We start from the raw sequence: 15,527 nt of genomic DNA, 5'->3' as shown, positions 1-15,527 counted from the left end.
CGATGGGCGTTCGCGGCCTCCCTCTTCGGCGTCCGCGGCTGGGCCAATCGGGTGCGGCAGCGCTCTTCCTCCCCTGCCCGTGGCCCCGCCCCCAGAGCGTGTTCCAAAAGCATCCTCCGGGCCGAGCGCGCGACAGGAGCCTCTGAGATGCAGGAGTGGCTGGGAGGCGCCCTCGCGCTGGGCCTCGCGCTGCTGTGGCTCCTGGCCGCGCCTTCCATCAGGTGGGTAGCAGAGGACCCCTCGCTCTCGCCGCTCTCAATTGGGGCTTTTATGGGGTGGCACTCTGGGTGCAGCCACGCTTTAGCATTAATGCAGCTTAACATCCCTTTCACTGCCATGGTTCAGTTCAGTGCTGTGGAATCCTGCTGGTGTCTCACCAAAGTGCAGCTGCCAGGATTCCACAGCATTGAGCCATGGCAGTTCAAGTGGAGTCCAACTGCAATAATTCTACAGTGTAGATCAGGCATGGGCAAACTTGGGCCCGGCAGGTGTTTTGGACTTCAACTCCCATCACCCTAAATAGTCTGAGAAGCGGAGTGGGCAGATCAAAAGATAACCTGGCAAGATGGCACTACCTGGAGGAATCTTCCACCTTGTGTGACTGGAGCTGAACAAACAATTCCTCATATGTATGCTTGCCCACAATGCCCTGCCTCATGCACGGAGGAGGAGTTGTTTAAAGCTACGGACAATGTGATTGCTGTTGCCCGCTTTTGGTCCAAAACTATTTAGCTGTTTGTGATTCCTTTATTTTATCACTTTTAAACTTATTTATTATGCAATGCTTTTGACACGAAATAAATAACTCCCACCATTCCTAACAACCTCAGGCCCTTTCCTTTTCCTTTTCTCTCAGCAGCTTATGCTCACTACCTCTGAGGATGCCTGCCATAAATATGGGCGAAACGTCAGGAGAGAATACTTCTAGAACATGGCCATAAAGCCCGGAAAACATACAACAACCCTATTTCATAGGATGTTACCCTGCCGATTAAAGTAGACTCAAAGTTGTGTAGTGTGAAAGGCGCCCAGCAGGCAGTACAAAGCCAACTTGCATTTGCCGTGTGAAGCAAAGATCGGGAGCCTGATGTCGGTGTCTCCGATTGGGCTGGTGGAAGCAGCTTTCCTTGGCTCTTCTTGCTTGTGACAGTTCCTCGGTCTCCCTGAAAATGTTACAAAGGAGGGTTGCATAGAAGAAGCAAAGGGCTCCTGAGGATCCATTGGGGATGACTTCTTGCACAGTTTCTATTGCAAGAGCTAATCTGAAATATAAGCTGGGTATCCCTTGTCTGCTTGGGACCAGAAATGTTTTTGATTTTGGAATACCTGGATTTTGAGAGAGAGTCACACAGAGATATATATATATATATTTATGCATCCAAGTTTGTATATATTGAACTATCAGAAAGCAAAAGTGTGACTATCTCAGCCCCCCATGTAGGTAATTTTGGATTTCAGATTTTGGGCTGTTTTGGAAAATATATGCCCAATATATACTTAAGAACCTGAAAACATGATTTATTAATGCATCTTTTTTAAATAGGAAGTATATTTCAGGAGGCAAGTGTACGTCTACAGCGAAGCTGAATGGGAAGGTTGTAGTGATCACAGGAGCCAACACAGGCATCGGGAAGGAGACTGCCAGAGACCTTGCAGGAAGAGGCAAGTTGTTGCTCTCACTAACTTTTTTTTTCAAAGGATAGTTTTTCCTATTTATTAATAGTCAAATAATGTATTATGATTCAATTTCAGTATTACCTTAATCGGAATTACTTTTCTGGAAACTCCCAACATCTGACTGTATTTACTTAAGACAGGATTGGACAAAGCGTTACCTTGGGTCCACACTGCAATCTCCACCAAGTCTCAATTTTGGGAAAAGGCATCTTGTAACTGGTGGTGCTGGTGATGAATCTTCCCTAGAAGCCATCAGGAGGAGCAATTCACTGTTTCATAATGTAGAGTCCCATACATTTGACCTTACACAGATCTCTATTTTATAAACCTGAAGTGAGTTTATGGCCCCTTCTGGATTTTTTCATATTTATGGCAGTTCAGGCGGCCCACTGGAATTTCCCAGAGCAGAAAGCTGGTTCTTTCCCTTGTCTACACCTAATTGAATTTCTCTTCCTTCAAACTAGGTACACGAGAAGTCTGCACCCAGGGCACTTCTTTCTGTCCCATTGTTTCTTTGTGCTTGAAAACAGAAGTTTTGCCCTACTTTCCTTAGGCTCAGCAATTGTCAATTTTGTAGAATGGAACAGTGCAGTGTCAATCAGAACTTGGACAACAATGTTCATAATTCTGGCATCTTTTAATATAACAAAGGAACACTTTTGATAGATAAGACAAGCCTCTGTCCTCCACCATCTTCACTTCCCCCAGCCTGTTTACATGATTGTGGCTGTCATTTTGCAAAGAGAATATTCAGAATATCATATGGTAATAGAAAATGTCTTCTCATTGTGTCAATCCTTATGTCGCCAAAAGTTATACCATCGCCAACAGTCACATGGGATGTGAACCTGCTCAGTAGTCATGCAATGGGAACAGATAAGAGAAGAAGAAAAACCTGTCAGGATTTGTAATGAAAACAAAGTATGTCATCATATCCAGGTTCTAATTGCATAGTAAGAATGATAAGGCAAATTTCAGAGGTTGATGAAACTAGAATACAATGCCTGATGCAACCATGGTGCAGTGTTGGGATACCATGGGTGATACAATTGTTATGAATAACTTTTCAATAACTTTAAAGCATAGGTTCCTTTTATTGCAATTTTCCAGTAAGAGAAAAGGTATCAGGTCTTTTACAGAACAACAACTAGACATACAGGCATACGGATTCTGTGTAACTACATTGGATTCACAAACAATCTACAGTTACACTGGCTAACAAACAAAGAGGAATTACATTTTCACTCAGCATTCACACAAATAAAAAATTATCCATCCTCATGCATACATCACCATTTCACCATTCTTCCTCTGTGAAGAACACCTCTTAGGTCAGACTGCTTCCTTGCAAATCTGCCAATGCACCAAAACTTCTAAAATGCAAAAATACATTCTTTCCGTAAGCACAATGCCAAGAATCAGATCCCTGTTTTCCATACAGCAGAACCTAACTCCCTGCAACATAAAATGAGAAAAGGAGGCAAAGTGTCCAGAATTCTGCTTTCTCTTGCAGATCTGACACTCTCGATACACCATCTCTATCCTTCCCATGGAGTAGAGCAGCAGGTGAACAGCTCCATTATCTGTGACACTTTTTGGATTTTAGAAGATCTCTAATATAGCAATATTTCTTCTGATGTTGTCCCAAAGTTGTAAATGAACAATTAGTGATTGGTCATATCTAAGATAAAAGTGGGACAGCTAGCATAATGACTGTGGGTAAGTGTTTATGCTGGTATTGTTGCTGATCATTACGGACAAAGAAAAAGAAATCTACATGGGAGAATTGTTGTGACGATTGCTCAGGGGGGGAGAAAGTGAGAGGACTTGATTTTGTACAGAGCTTTGTGTGTATATATTGCTGAAACGGCAAGATAAAAGCCTTCCTGATTGTGGAAAGAAACCTCTGCCATCCTTGCTTGTATTTACTGATCTAATCAGGTACTAGCAGATTACTAGGATACTTCGAAAACTTCATTCACTCATAGATTGAGCACAGCACATTTTTCTAACAAAAATGAACACTGTGTTCAAGTCGTGCTTGTCAATATTTCGTGAGATTATATTACAGTATAAAAGAAAACTGGAGTATATATGTTCCTACAAGTGTTGTCGGGAGTACAACTTTCATCAATCTTAACCATCTTAACCAAGGATAAGGAATAGTGAGAGCTGCAGATCATCATGCGCTGAGCCATATATTCTCCGTCCTCCATTTCAAGTTGGAACATGTGCTATGAGCTCTTTTAAGTTAGGTTCAAGGTTGCCATGTGACCATCTGTACGTAGAACAGTCCAGCAGACAGTAAAAAGTGCCCTATATTTGAAGGGATTCCCATTCAAAGCCTGATTTTAAAATAAAGAACCATTAGTCAGAAAGGGAGCCTGAAGCTGCCCATCAAAATTAGCACCTAGACAACTCAACAAGCACATCTGGTTATCGCCTTCCTTGCTTGGATAACTTTATTTTCACCTTGCTTAAAAATGCATATCTCAGCTGCTTTTGCATTCCTATATATAAAGTAGCAAACTACATTTTATACAAGTTTTTCTTTCTTTTTTAGGATATGTAACTGACCAATTTACCTCTGAACTACATGGTTTCCATCATACTCATTTATTTTTCTCTACATTGCCCTATTATAGGTGCTAGAGTCATTCTTGCTTGCAGGGATATGGAAAAGGCAGAAGCTGCAGCCAATGAAATCCGGACCAAGACAGGGAACCAGCAAGTTATTGCAAAGAAATTAGATTTGGCAGATACCAAATCAATCCGAGAATTTGCTGAGAATTTCCTGAAAGGTATGTCAAAGATGCACTCTTTATATTGATCCTTTGGATGTCTATTTCTATCTGATACATTGATTGAAGATATAGCTGAATAAGGGTAGGATCAATCGTGGAGGCCATTTCTTGCTTGAACTTATGTTGTATTTTAAATCACTGTTAGTAAATTGAACATGGTGACTAAATTACCTTCAGGAGCTCCGGTGGCGCAGTGGGTTAGATCCTTGTGCTGGCAGGACTGATTACCTGAAGGTCAGGTTGCTGACCTGAAGGTTGCCAGTTCGAATCCAGCCCTGGGGGAGCGCAGATGAGCTCCCTCTATCATCTCCAGCTCCATGCGAGGACATGAGAAAAGCCTCCCACAAGGATGGTAAAAACATCAAAAACAGGGTTGTTGTGTGTTTTCTGGACTGTATGGCCATGTTTCAGAAGTATTATCTCCTGACGTTTCACCCACATCTATGGCAGGCATCCAAATATAACTCACAACCTCTGAGGATGCCTGCCATAGATGTGGGCAAAATGTCAGGAGATAATATTTCTGGAACTTGGCCATACAGCCTGGAAAACACACAACAACTCTATGATTTCGGCCATGAAAGCCTTCGACAACAACATCAAAAACCTTCGGGCATCCTTGCAGATGGCTAATTCTCTCACATCAGAAGCAACTTGCAGTTTCTCAAATTGCTCCTGACATGAAAAAAAACAACTTCAGGCAATGTATAAAGTGTACATGAAAATTGTGGTTAGACTTGGGTCTCATATTCAAAATATGGATCACTTCTGGTCACAAACATTTTTGACAACCTATATCTTTCATTTACTTCTGCTTCTTGACATCCATGGCATTTTCTCATTCATCCTTGTTTAAATGTTTGATATGTGTCTTATATTTATTTAACTGAAGACAAACATCTTGTAGGACTGCTACACCTATCTTTTTAATGTCTTCAATAAATCTGTTTTTCATGATGTGGTATTTATGATCAATCTATGAAAGAGTTGTAAGCATTAATCACTTTTTTTGGATAGGCTAATAATAAAAGTGGTATTTTTTTTAACAGCAGGAATTTATAACCAAATGCTTATACAATCTCATTTTTCTTATCTGGAGCTACTATTGCTGATTTCAAAAACACACATTCAAATGAAGTCAGTAACAGTGACAATATAAAGTAACCAGTGTATACTTCATGTGAAAACTGATTGAAGCTAAGTTAATAGAATTCTGTCCCTTATGCTGTTTAACATTTACACAAAACTGCTGGGAGAATTTTGGGGTTCGGTGTCAAATTTATGCTGATAACACCCAACTCTATTGCTCCTTTCCACCCAAATCCTTTCATCAGTAATGGACTGGATGAGGGCTAATAAGTTGAAATTAAATCCAGGCAAGACAGAGGTACTCCTGGTCAGTCGGAAGGCGGATCAGGGTGTGGGGTTACAGCCTGTGTTGGATGGGGTCACACTCCCCCTGAAGAGTCAGGCTCGCTGTCTGGGGGTAATCCTGGACTCATTGCTGACCCTGGAACCTCAGGTGTCGGCGGTGGCTAGGAACGCCTCTGCACAATTAAAACTTGTGCGCCAGCTGCGCCTGTACCTTGAGATGCCAGATCTACCCATGGTAATCCACACCTTAGTCAAATCCCGTTTGGACTACTGCAACTCTCTCTACGTGGGGCTGCCTTTGAAGATAGTTCAGAAGCTTCAACTGGTTCAGAGAGCGGCAGCCAGGTTACTAACTGGAGTGCCGTACAGGGAGAGATCCACTCCCATGTTGCAGCAGCTCCACTGGCTGCCAGTCTGATTCCAGGCTAAATACAAAGTGCTGCTTATTACCTATAAAGCCCTAAATGGTTCGGGCCCAGACTATCTGATAAACTGCATATCCGTATAGAAACCAGCCAGGGCTCTGTGGTCAGAGGAGGTGGCCTTGATCTCGGTCCTGCCTCCGTCACAAGCAAGGCTGGTGAGGACAAGAGAGGGGACCTTCTCCGTGATCGCCCCCGCCTCTGGAACTCCCTCCCCAAGGAAGCAAAAATGGCTCCTTCCCTCCTCTCCTTTAAAAAACGACTCAAAACATATCTTTGTTCTCTAGCCTATGGAGAGGAGGAGGATTAGCAATATGTCTATAGTATGTATAGAACAATGCAATTGATGACCGGAATGGCTCCTGGAATATGCCTTTGGATTGTGTAATTTTAATTAACTGTTTTAAGATTTATATGTTTTAATGTATATGTTGTTTTATTCTGTGTATGTATTTATGGCATCAAATTGTGCCTGTTTTTTGGGTCGCCCTGAGTCCCCTTCGGGGTGAGAAGAGTGGAATATAAATGCAGTAAATAAATAAATAAATAAATAAATAAATAAATAAATAAATAAATGGTAGTTGATATAGAAAGATTTAAATACAGTAGAGTCTCACTTATCCAACATAAACGGGCCGGCAGAATGTTGGATAAGCGAATATGTTGGATAATAAGGAGGGATTAAGGAAAAGACAATTAAACATCAAATTAGGTTATGATTTTAAAAATTAAGCACCAAAACATCATGTTATACAACAAATTTGACAGAAAAAGTAGTTCAATACACAGTAATGCTATGTTGTAATTACTGTATTTACGAATTTAGCACCAAAATATCACGTTGTATTGATAACATTGACTACAAAAATGCGTTGGATAATCCAGAACATTGGATAAGCGAGTATTGGATAAGTGAGACTCTACTGTATATCATAATTGCCATACCAATTCAGTTATATTAAGTCAGTCAGGAAAACAGTCAACTGCAATGGTGTAGCATCAAAATAGACAAAGTCTACATTTGGTCTGCTTTTTGATCTGTTTTTATACTCCACCTTTCTCCTAGAATGGGGTTCAGGATGGATTCCAATTATAATCATCTAGGACTTTTTTGTCAAACTCCATTTGGAATTCAGTCTGGTATATACCATCCAAGTCCCATTATTTTTGGCCAGTCATGAGGGATGATAGGAATAGTAGTTCATCAAACCTGGGTGGTCACCAGTTCTACAGCTCTGCTTTGGAGGAAAGGTGAGCTGTAGATCCTGTGGCTATAGATAGATGTGAGATTTTCTTTTAGGCTTCCCCTTTTTAAATGTATCCTGTGTTTTTTCTTGCAGAAGAGAAAGAACTTCACATCCTCATTAACAATGCTGGAGTTTTGTTGTGCCCCTACTCCAAGACAGTGGATGGCTTTGAAATGCAGTTTGCAGTAAATCACTTCGGTAAAGTTCTGAAAAATGTGTTGAGTTAATGGGAGCCCGGTTAAAATAAATTACTTCTGTCAGAAGGCCCTGGAAGAACTAGAGAATGCCATATTTTGTGGGATGTGGTAGGCAAAACTGGTTTCATGAGTATGGGGTCATCTTCTAATCTGGGGTGTTTGTCTCCTCACTTGCTGCCATAGAATGACAAGGACAAGTTACTGTGGAAACTATTATGCCCAGAGTTAATCATATGGAAGAATAGCTTAAGATAGGGATGCTCAGTGTGCTTGGTCACAAGCTCTTCTTCAAATGGGCCATTCGCGCTAATGCAGATGTTCAATGGTTTGGAGTGTGGTGTGGTTTCCAGGCTGTATGGCCGTGTTCAGTGGTTTGGCTTTGATATAGATATAGAGCTCATTAGGATGAGTCTGATACCATATTGTGGGTTTTAATTCATGTGTCTTACTCCTTATAGTATACATCAGTTTTGCTTAGTATTGTTGGGAACAAAAGGTTCACACATTCCCACACACACAGTGAAAATTACATCTGATTGAGTATACATGTAAAAGGGAAATGTATACCCACCTTTGCTCATCTTTATAGCCCAAAATGGCTTTTCAACCCCATGTAACATCTTTCAGAAATCCTCAGTTTTTCATTATTGCAATGTACAGATATATTTGGGATATAAGCATGCTTTCTTCTAGACCTAAAATGTTTTACTGTACCCAAAGTCTTATCATTTCTCTCTTTGTAGGGCCCTTTCTTTTAACATTTCTACTGATTGAGCGCATGAAGGAATCTGCACCATCTCGAATAGTCAACGTGTCCTCCTTGGCTCATTGTTTAGCGAGGATTCGCTTCGAGGACCTCCAAGGCGAGAAAAGCTATCACCGGGGCCTTGCCTACTGCAACAGCAAGCTGGCGAGTATCCTTTTTACCCGGGAGCTGGCCAGACGACTGCAAGGTGAGCTGGAAACCTGCAGTGGTCACTTGTTCACTGTCTCTCAAAAAACAATAGCCTTACTTTGCAGAACATAGCCTTACATTGTAGAAAACAGATCTGGGGAGAAATTGCTTTGCGAGGTATAAAATATGACATTTCTTTTCTAGCTTCTATTGTTCTTTATTCCAAATAGACCTGAAAAACTTGACTGGAACTGAGATTGCCAAACTGAATGCAAGACTGGTCTCCTGTTGCTGTAATACTTAGCAAGTCCCTAATTAGGAAGGCTTATCATAGATGTCCTAAGGAGTTGGCCACGTACTATTCCAACTAAGTGTCCTTCAGTGTGTAGATCTGTAGCAAGTAATGCAGCCTGTCTTGGATAGGAAATCACATTCATGAAAGTACAGTGGTACTTAACATGAGTTCAACTATCTTATATCAACATGTGAAACATCCAGGGACCAATTGTACACTTCCAGGGACTGCTCATCATCATAGGCAATCCCTCATGGCCAAGTATGATTGCCTTCCAAGTGTAGGGTCTTGGTGGTGGGTCCACAGGTGACTGTAGAGACCTATTATTGATCTGCATATTGTTTTGCAATGAGGGCATTTCTATGCATATGGAAATCAGTCCCGACAAGGGTTGGCTTAATGCACCTTCCACTTGACATGTTTCTCCCTTTCGTCCTCCATTTGTGCCTCTTCGAATTCCACAGCACTGTTGATAACAGCTGACCTCCAGTTAGAACGCTCGAGGGCCAGGACTTCCCAGTTCTCAGTGTCTATGCCACAGTTGTAAGGTTAGCTTTAAGCCCATCTTTAAATCTCTTTTTCTGTCCACCAACATTCCATTTCCTGTTCTTGAGATGAGTCAAGAAACTGCTTTGGGAGACATTGACCCAGGATATTTGCAGGATTTTTTGGAGGCAGTGCTGATGGAATCATTCCGGAAGTTGAGTGTGACTTCTGTAGATGGTCCAAGTTTCGCAGGCATATGACAGAGTTGGGAGGACAATAGCTATATAAACAAGGATCTTGGTATCCCTACAGATGTCCCAATCCTCAAACACACTCTAATCATTTGGAAAAATGCTGCACTTGCAGAGCTCAGGCAATGTTGTTGTATTTTGGTGTCAATGTTGTCTTTTGTGGAGAGATGGCTGCCAAAATAGTGGAAATGGTCAACATTTTCTAATGTTGCACCATTAAACTGTATTTCTGGCACTGCAGAGAGATTGGCTGGTGACTGCTGAAAGAGCACTTTGGTTTCTTCGATGTTCAGTGAGTAAACAAGCTTTTTGTATGCTTCTGCAAATGTGTTTAGATTGACTTATAGGTTATCTTCTGAATGAGCACAGACTGCATATTAATAATAATCATCATCATCATCATCTTTATTTATATCCCACCACCATCTCTCAAAAGGGACTCAGGGCAGCTTACAAGACACTGCAGTGCAGTACATAACATAAATGGTAAAAAGGTAAAGCTTTCCCCTGATGTTAAGTCCAGTCATGTCTGACTCTGAGGGTTGGTGCTCATCTCCATTTCTAAGCCAAAGAGCCGGCGTTGTCCATAGACACCTCCAAGGTCATGTGGCCGGCATGACTGCATGGAGCACTGTTACCTTCCAGCCAGAGCGGTACCTATTGATCTACTCACATTGGCATGTTTTCAAACTGCTAGGTTGGCAGGAGCTGGGGCTAACAGTGGGCGCTCATTCCGCTCCCGGGATTTGAACCTGGGACCCTTTGGTCCACAAGTTCAGCAGCTCAGCGCTTTAACACACTGAGCCACTGGAGGCCCCATAAATGGTACATGAGTATAAAACAATATCAAATAAAAATTATGAAACAACCACTATCAACACATAAATAAAAATAAAATAACACAATTTAAAACACAGAACCATCTGTAATTAAAACTAGCTGTCATCAATTCACAAACTAAAATGCCAGAGTGTCAATATTGGCATTCTATAACAAATGTTGTGACCTTGGTTTTGGCTTTCAGTCTGCTGAGGTTAAATAGTTTGCCATCTGTTTGATAGATGATTTCCATGTCGCTGGGAAGCTTCCCATCAACAAGGGGAAGTATCATAGTGATGAAAATAGAAAATACAACAAGATACACAGAGTTAAAATACAAGTTAAAATCCAGCCATGAAATGCAGATTAAAATTTACAGCTTAAAATGGACTGGGTAGGCCTGCCAGGAGAGATGGGTCTTCAGTTGCATCTTAAATTCCAACAGCTGATTTAGCTGTCAAATCTTTTTTGGCAAGTCATTTCACTGTTTGGGGGCAGCTGATGAAAAGATCCTCTGGATGATGGTTGCCAGTTGGGTTCTGGCAGGCTGGAGTAGCCGCTCACCAGAGGACTGAAGTGTCCCTGGCAGATTGTACAGGAGAAAGCAATCCTGTAGGTAAACTGGACCCAAACCAGTTTAGGGCTTTGAAGGTCACCTTGTGCTTTGCCCAGAAACTAATTGGTAACCTGTGGAATGACTTTAATATGGGAGTCGTATGCTCACTCCTAGATGTTCCTGTAACTAGTCTGACTGTTTTATTTTGAACTAATTTGAGTTTCCTAACTTGGTACAGAAGCTGCCCAATGTAAAGCACATTGCAGAAGCCCAGCTTTGAGGTTACAAGCACTACACTACCAACTTTAGGTCCTCTAAATTGAGGAAGGGGTTCATTAGCCGAAAGTTGGTAGTAAGCACTCCTGACCATCGCATCAATCTGGGCTGATATTTGGAGAGATGGATCCAGGAGCACTCCCAAGCTGTGGACACTGTCTTTCAGGGGAAGTGTAACCCCATCCAGAAGTAGTTGACACACCTCCAATCCTAGATTAAGACCCTTTATGGCAAGCACCTCTGTCTTCTCTGGATTCAGTTTAAATTTGCTTTTCCTCATCCAGCCCATTACCTCTTCCAGGCATTCATTCACAGGAGACATGCTATCCTTAGCTGAGGCTGTTTTTGAAGGCATGGAGAAATATATTTGGGTATTATTAGCATAACACCCCACCCCATGCCTCTGGATGATCTCTCCCAGTGATTTAATGTAAATATGAAAGAGCATTGGGTATAGAATGGCACCCTGTGGGATGCCATGTAACAGCTCCTTGAGGAACAGCTATCCCCAAGTACCACCATCAGGAACCTGCCTGAGAGATATGACTAGCACCACTGCAGTATAGTGCCTCCGATTCCCAACTCCCCAAGCTTTCCAGAAGGATACCATGGTTGATGGTATTGAAAGCTGCTGAGAGATTGCAAGAGCACCCTTTTTGCTTTTCCAGAATGAGGTTTATTTGTTTTAGTGTGCTTAATGTTTGCATGCATCCTTCCTTTTCCATAGGTACCAGAGTTACAGCCAATGCTTTGCATCCAGGCTCTATTGTCTCTGAACTGGGCCGTCATCTCACTATATTGATTTTTTTGGGAAAGCTGCTGACCTTCTTTTTGAAGACACCTCAGGAAGGAGCCCAGACCAGTGTCTACTGTGCGGTGGCAGAGGAGCTGGAGTCAGTGAGTGGGAAATATTTCAGGTAACTTGCGGTTTAAAGACTGCCTCTGGATTCAAAGAGAATTCAAGAGGAAAAAGATTATCGCTGAAGTGCTACTTCAGTCAGCTCTTGCAATCAACGGAAACTGTATAAGCATTCTGAAAGAGAATTGCAAGAAGATAAAGCAGTATAGTCATTATTTCATTATTTTATAAACACTTTGGGATCAATGTGACAATAAAGTTAGATTTCTCCTATATCACATAGTTTGAACTATGCTAATGCTATCTAAATTTCCTAATGCAAAGTTTCCCCTTTCTGTCACAGTGACTGTAAACCAGCCTATGTATGGCCTCAAGGATGTGATGATGAAACAGCAAAGAAGCTCTGGGATGTCAGCTGTGAACTCTTAGGCATCCAGTGGGACTGAAATGTGGATGGCCCTTATCTTTGGCAGAGCTGAAGGCCAAATATCTTATCCTCACTTAATACAAAGAAAAACAAAAGTGTTTAAGAATTTAGAGATATAAGGTTGTTTCTGTCTGGATTTGTGTACAGGATGCTTGTTTCTAACTGAAGAATAGCGTCTTTTGCAGTCTAAGGCACAAAGTAAAAAATGTATGTGTCTGGTCTTTCTCATCCAATGTGGAGATTTGTTTAGAGAAATCCGTTTGAGTATGTTTAATCAGGATGGAGAGACCATTTTTGCTACTTGCAAAACTTCTGTTTCAACCCCAACATGTCTATAGGTAGGGAGTATATCACAGAATAATCACAGGGTGTCTCAAACATACACCTGCGGATAAACTCTACAAGATAGCTGGCATTGCCCCGCCCCCTGATGTGCGACAGGTAGTTGCTGCTAACTGTGAGAGAAATAAGGTTGAACACAGTGAAAGCCATCCACTGCATGGCTATCAGCCTCCTCCCCGTAGCGTCAAATCAAGGAAAAGCTTCATGAGAATCATCACTACTTTTAACGCTCCTCCAGCAACAGCGAGGGTATCCCACTGGGCAGCTAAACCAGAAAATCCCAAATGCATGGACCCCCATGAGGGTCTTTCTCTAGGGGCAAACCAAGAATGGGCAACTTGGAAGTCCCTGAACAGACTCAGAAGAGGAGTGGGCAGATCAAAAGACAACCTGGCAAAATGGCACTACCTAAAAGAATCCTCCACCTTGTGCAACTATGGAACACAACAGACAACTTCGCATCTGTATGCTTGTCCACAATGTCCTGCCTCATGTACAGAGGAATAATTGTTTGAGGCTACAGACAATGCAGTTACTGTTGCCCATTTTTGGTCAAAAGATATTTAGCCGCTTGTGCTCCTATTTTTAATCACTTTTATACTAATTTATGCAATGCTTTTGATACAAAATAAATAAAGTAGCTATAGCATTTATTACAAAAACAAAGCTGGGATTCTTAAGTCTACATATTAGAGTCATGTGGGCTGTGTCCCCTTACGTCAAGACATGGATAAGTTTGTGTGCATGATATAAGCAGGGACACACAGATCTTATCCAATCCCTTTTCTCACATCTAGAATTCTGAGAATTTGCCAAATTGAGATATAAGTGGTAAATGGCCTTGGAAGACTTATCTTGAAAAATAACTAAGAAATTGAAGAGCTAGAGTAAAAGATTGCAAATCCTGTGTTGATCACTGCATATGATATTTGTTTGCACTGTTTTTGGTGGCACAGCAGGTTTGAATCCGGGGAGTGTAGTGAGCTCCTGCTGTCAGCCCCAGCTTCTGCAGTTCGAAAACATGAAAATGTGAATAGGTACAGCTCTGGCGGGAAGGTAACGGCGCTTTCAGTCATGTTAGCCACATGACCTTGGAGGTGTCTACGGACAATGTCGTCTCTTTGGCTTAGAAATGGAGATGAGCACCAACCCCCAGAGTCGGACACGACTAGACTTAATGTCAGGGGAAAACCTTTACCTACTATACGGCTGAAAGTCCCTCATGTATTCGAATCTACACATGGAGAATTTCTGAATGAAAAATTTGAGTTGTGTATGCTCTCTCCCTCTCTCTGAAAGAACAACCATTTATATTCAGTTGTTTTGGACATACTACACTTTTTTCACTGGAAGAATCAAATTATAGCATGATGAATCGCTCACAGCGTACAAAAGATTCCTTGATCAGCACAGATGCCTCCAGTCTCTGCAAAAACACCCATGATAAAAACAAAGTAGAAAATCCTCCTGTTCCAAGTTAGATAACTCTGTTCTCTTTAGTCATTTTCACGGATGCAGAAAATCATGGGCACCTACCAAACTTTTAAGTAATCATTCTTTCCATCATTCTATCTTGTTCCTGACCTTAAAGATTTTTTTCTGTATTCCACTTTGTAAGAATAATCAGGAGATCTTTGCCTTTGAGCAGGAATGTGCAGAGCTGGCTCAACATGTTCAATACTGCTGACAGGTTTTGCCCCAGGTCTTCAAGAACAGCCCCACACTCTGGGTTGACATTGATCAGATGAGAAAGGTCATGGGCACCTACCAAAATGTTAAGCAATCACCTCATGCCGGTACTTTTTAAAAATAGTCTTTCTTTCAATCATTCTACACCATTCTTCCTTCCTCTCTTCTTTCATAAGAGAACTATGCTGCAGGCGTCATCATATGTAGAGTATTACTAAAGAGTTGTTAAGCAAACACATTCTGATAGACTGCAGGACTTGAAGGTTAGTCTGTATTAGACTGATCAAGTTGAAGCTTGTTTGCTGATGAATCCTTGAATGGGTGAGAATATATCATTTAAATATGTGGACATAACAGAGTTAGCAATACTCTCTAAACAAATAGCAAATGCCTTCTGTATTACCATCTTTGAAAGAACCAACATGTACAAAATGCATAATGCAAGCTGTTATTTATTGGCCCTTTTCTCTTGTCCCCATGTGGCTTAGAAGGGATGCATTGAGGTCTCTCCAAGCCTTCTTAATTAACAACGGAAGTAACGTCAGAGGCAAAATGTAGGTTGATGACTCTAACACTATCACCTTTCTTTTCCTGTATGATTTTTGTCATCCTTGCCTGATGAAAAAGCCAATGGAGCTTCAAAATCTTACATGATGTGGGTAAAGCATGGCTTTATAATTGTTATTCTGTTCACTGTCATCCTGGTTACATGTTGTTGGCTCAGATGTTCCATAATGCTCAGATGTTGCCTCACTACCATGGTCCCTGTCCCACAACAGCTACCTTCTCATTACATGCCCCTGATGCAGTTTGCCACCTTGGATGGGATGGGAGACATTCTGGGTTATATGGATGTGTGGAAGGTTCCTATGTTATCTGAAAACCCACACCCAAAGCAGGGCTTGGATGGA

General features: G+C 41.6%; 1 protein-coding gene across 4 annotated transcripts; it reads left to right on the top strand.

Annotated features, from left to right (window-relative positions):
• Positions 1–90: 90 nt before the first annotated feature.
• On the top strand, positions 91–15,083 carry LOC100557378 (retinol dehydrogenase 12). Of its 4 annotated transcripts, none has more exons than XM_062968041.1 (8): positions 92–221; positions 857–1,437; positions 1,544–1,662; positions 4,323–4,478; positions 7,618–7,722; positions 8,465–8,674; positions 12,027–12,216; positions 12,502–15,083. In XM_062968041.1, coding segments are annotated over exons 2-8 (885 nt in total). In that variant the 5' UTR covers positions 92–221; positions 857–1,435; the 3' UTR covers positions 12,605–15,083. The 4 variants fall into 4 exon arrangements, with proteins under 4 accessions (XP_003224921.2, XP_062824111.1, XP_062824110.1 ...); XM_062968040.1 differs by having other exon boundaries at positions 99–221; positions 860–1,437; XM_003224873.4 differs by lacking the exon at positions 857–1,437 and having other exon boundaries at positions 91–221.
• The last annotated feature ends 444 nt before the right edge of the window (positions 15,084–15,527 follow it).

The sequence above is a fragment of the Anolis carolinensis genome, chromosome 1 (assembly GCF_035594765.1).
Source record: "Anolis carolinensis isolate JA03-04 chromosome 1, rAnoCar3.1.pri, whole genome shotgun sequence".
Classification (NCBI taxonomy): domain Eukaryota; kingdom Metazoa; phylum Chordata; class Lepidosauria; order Squamata; family Dactyloidae; genus Anolis; species Anolis carolinensis.
This window is presented reverse-complemented; position numbering and strand designations above follow the sequence as displayed.

Bases quoted from the DNA above. Each gene is read 5' to 3' on its own strand.
- LOC100557378 (XM_003224873.4), top strand. From the start codon at position 148: ATGCAGGAGTGGCTGGGAGGCGCCCTCGCGCTGGGCCTCGCGCTGCTG. The intron at 7,723-8,464 runs GTAAAGTTCTGA...CTCTCTTTGTAG, and splicing joins GTTTGCAGTAAATCACTTCG to GGCCCTTTCTTTTAACATTT. The intron at 8,675-12,026 runs GTGAGCTGGAAA...CCTTTTCCATAG, and splicing joins GCTGGCCAGACGACTGCAAG to GTACCAGAGTTACAGCCAAT.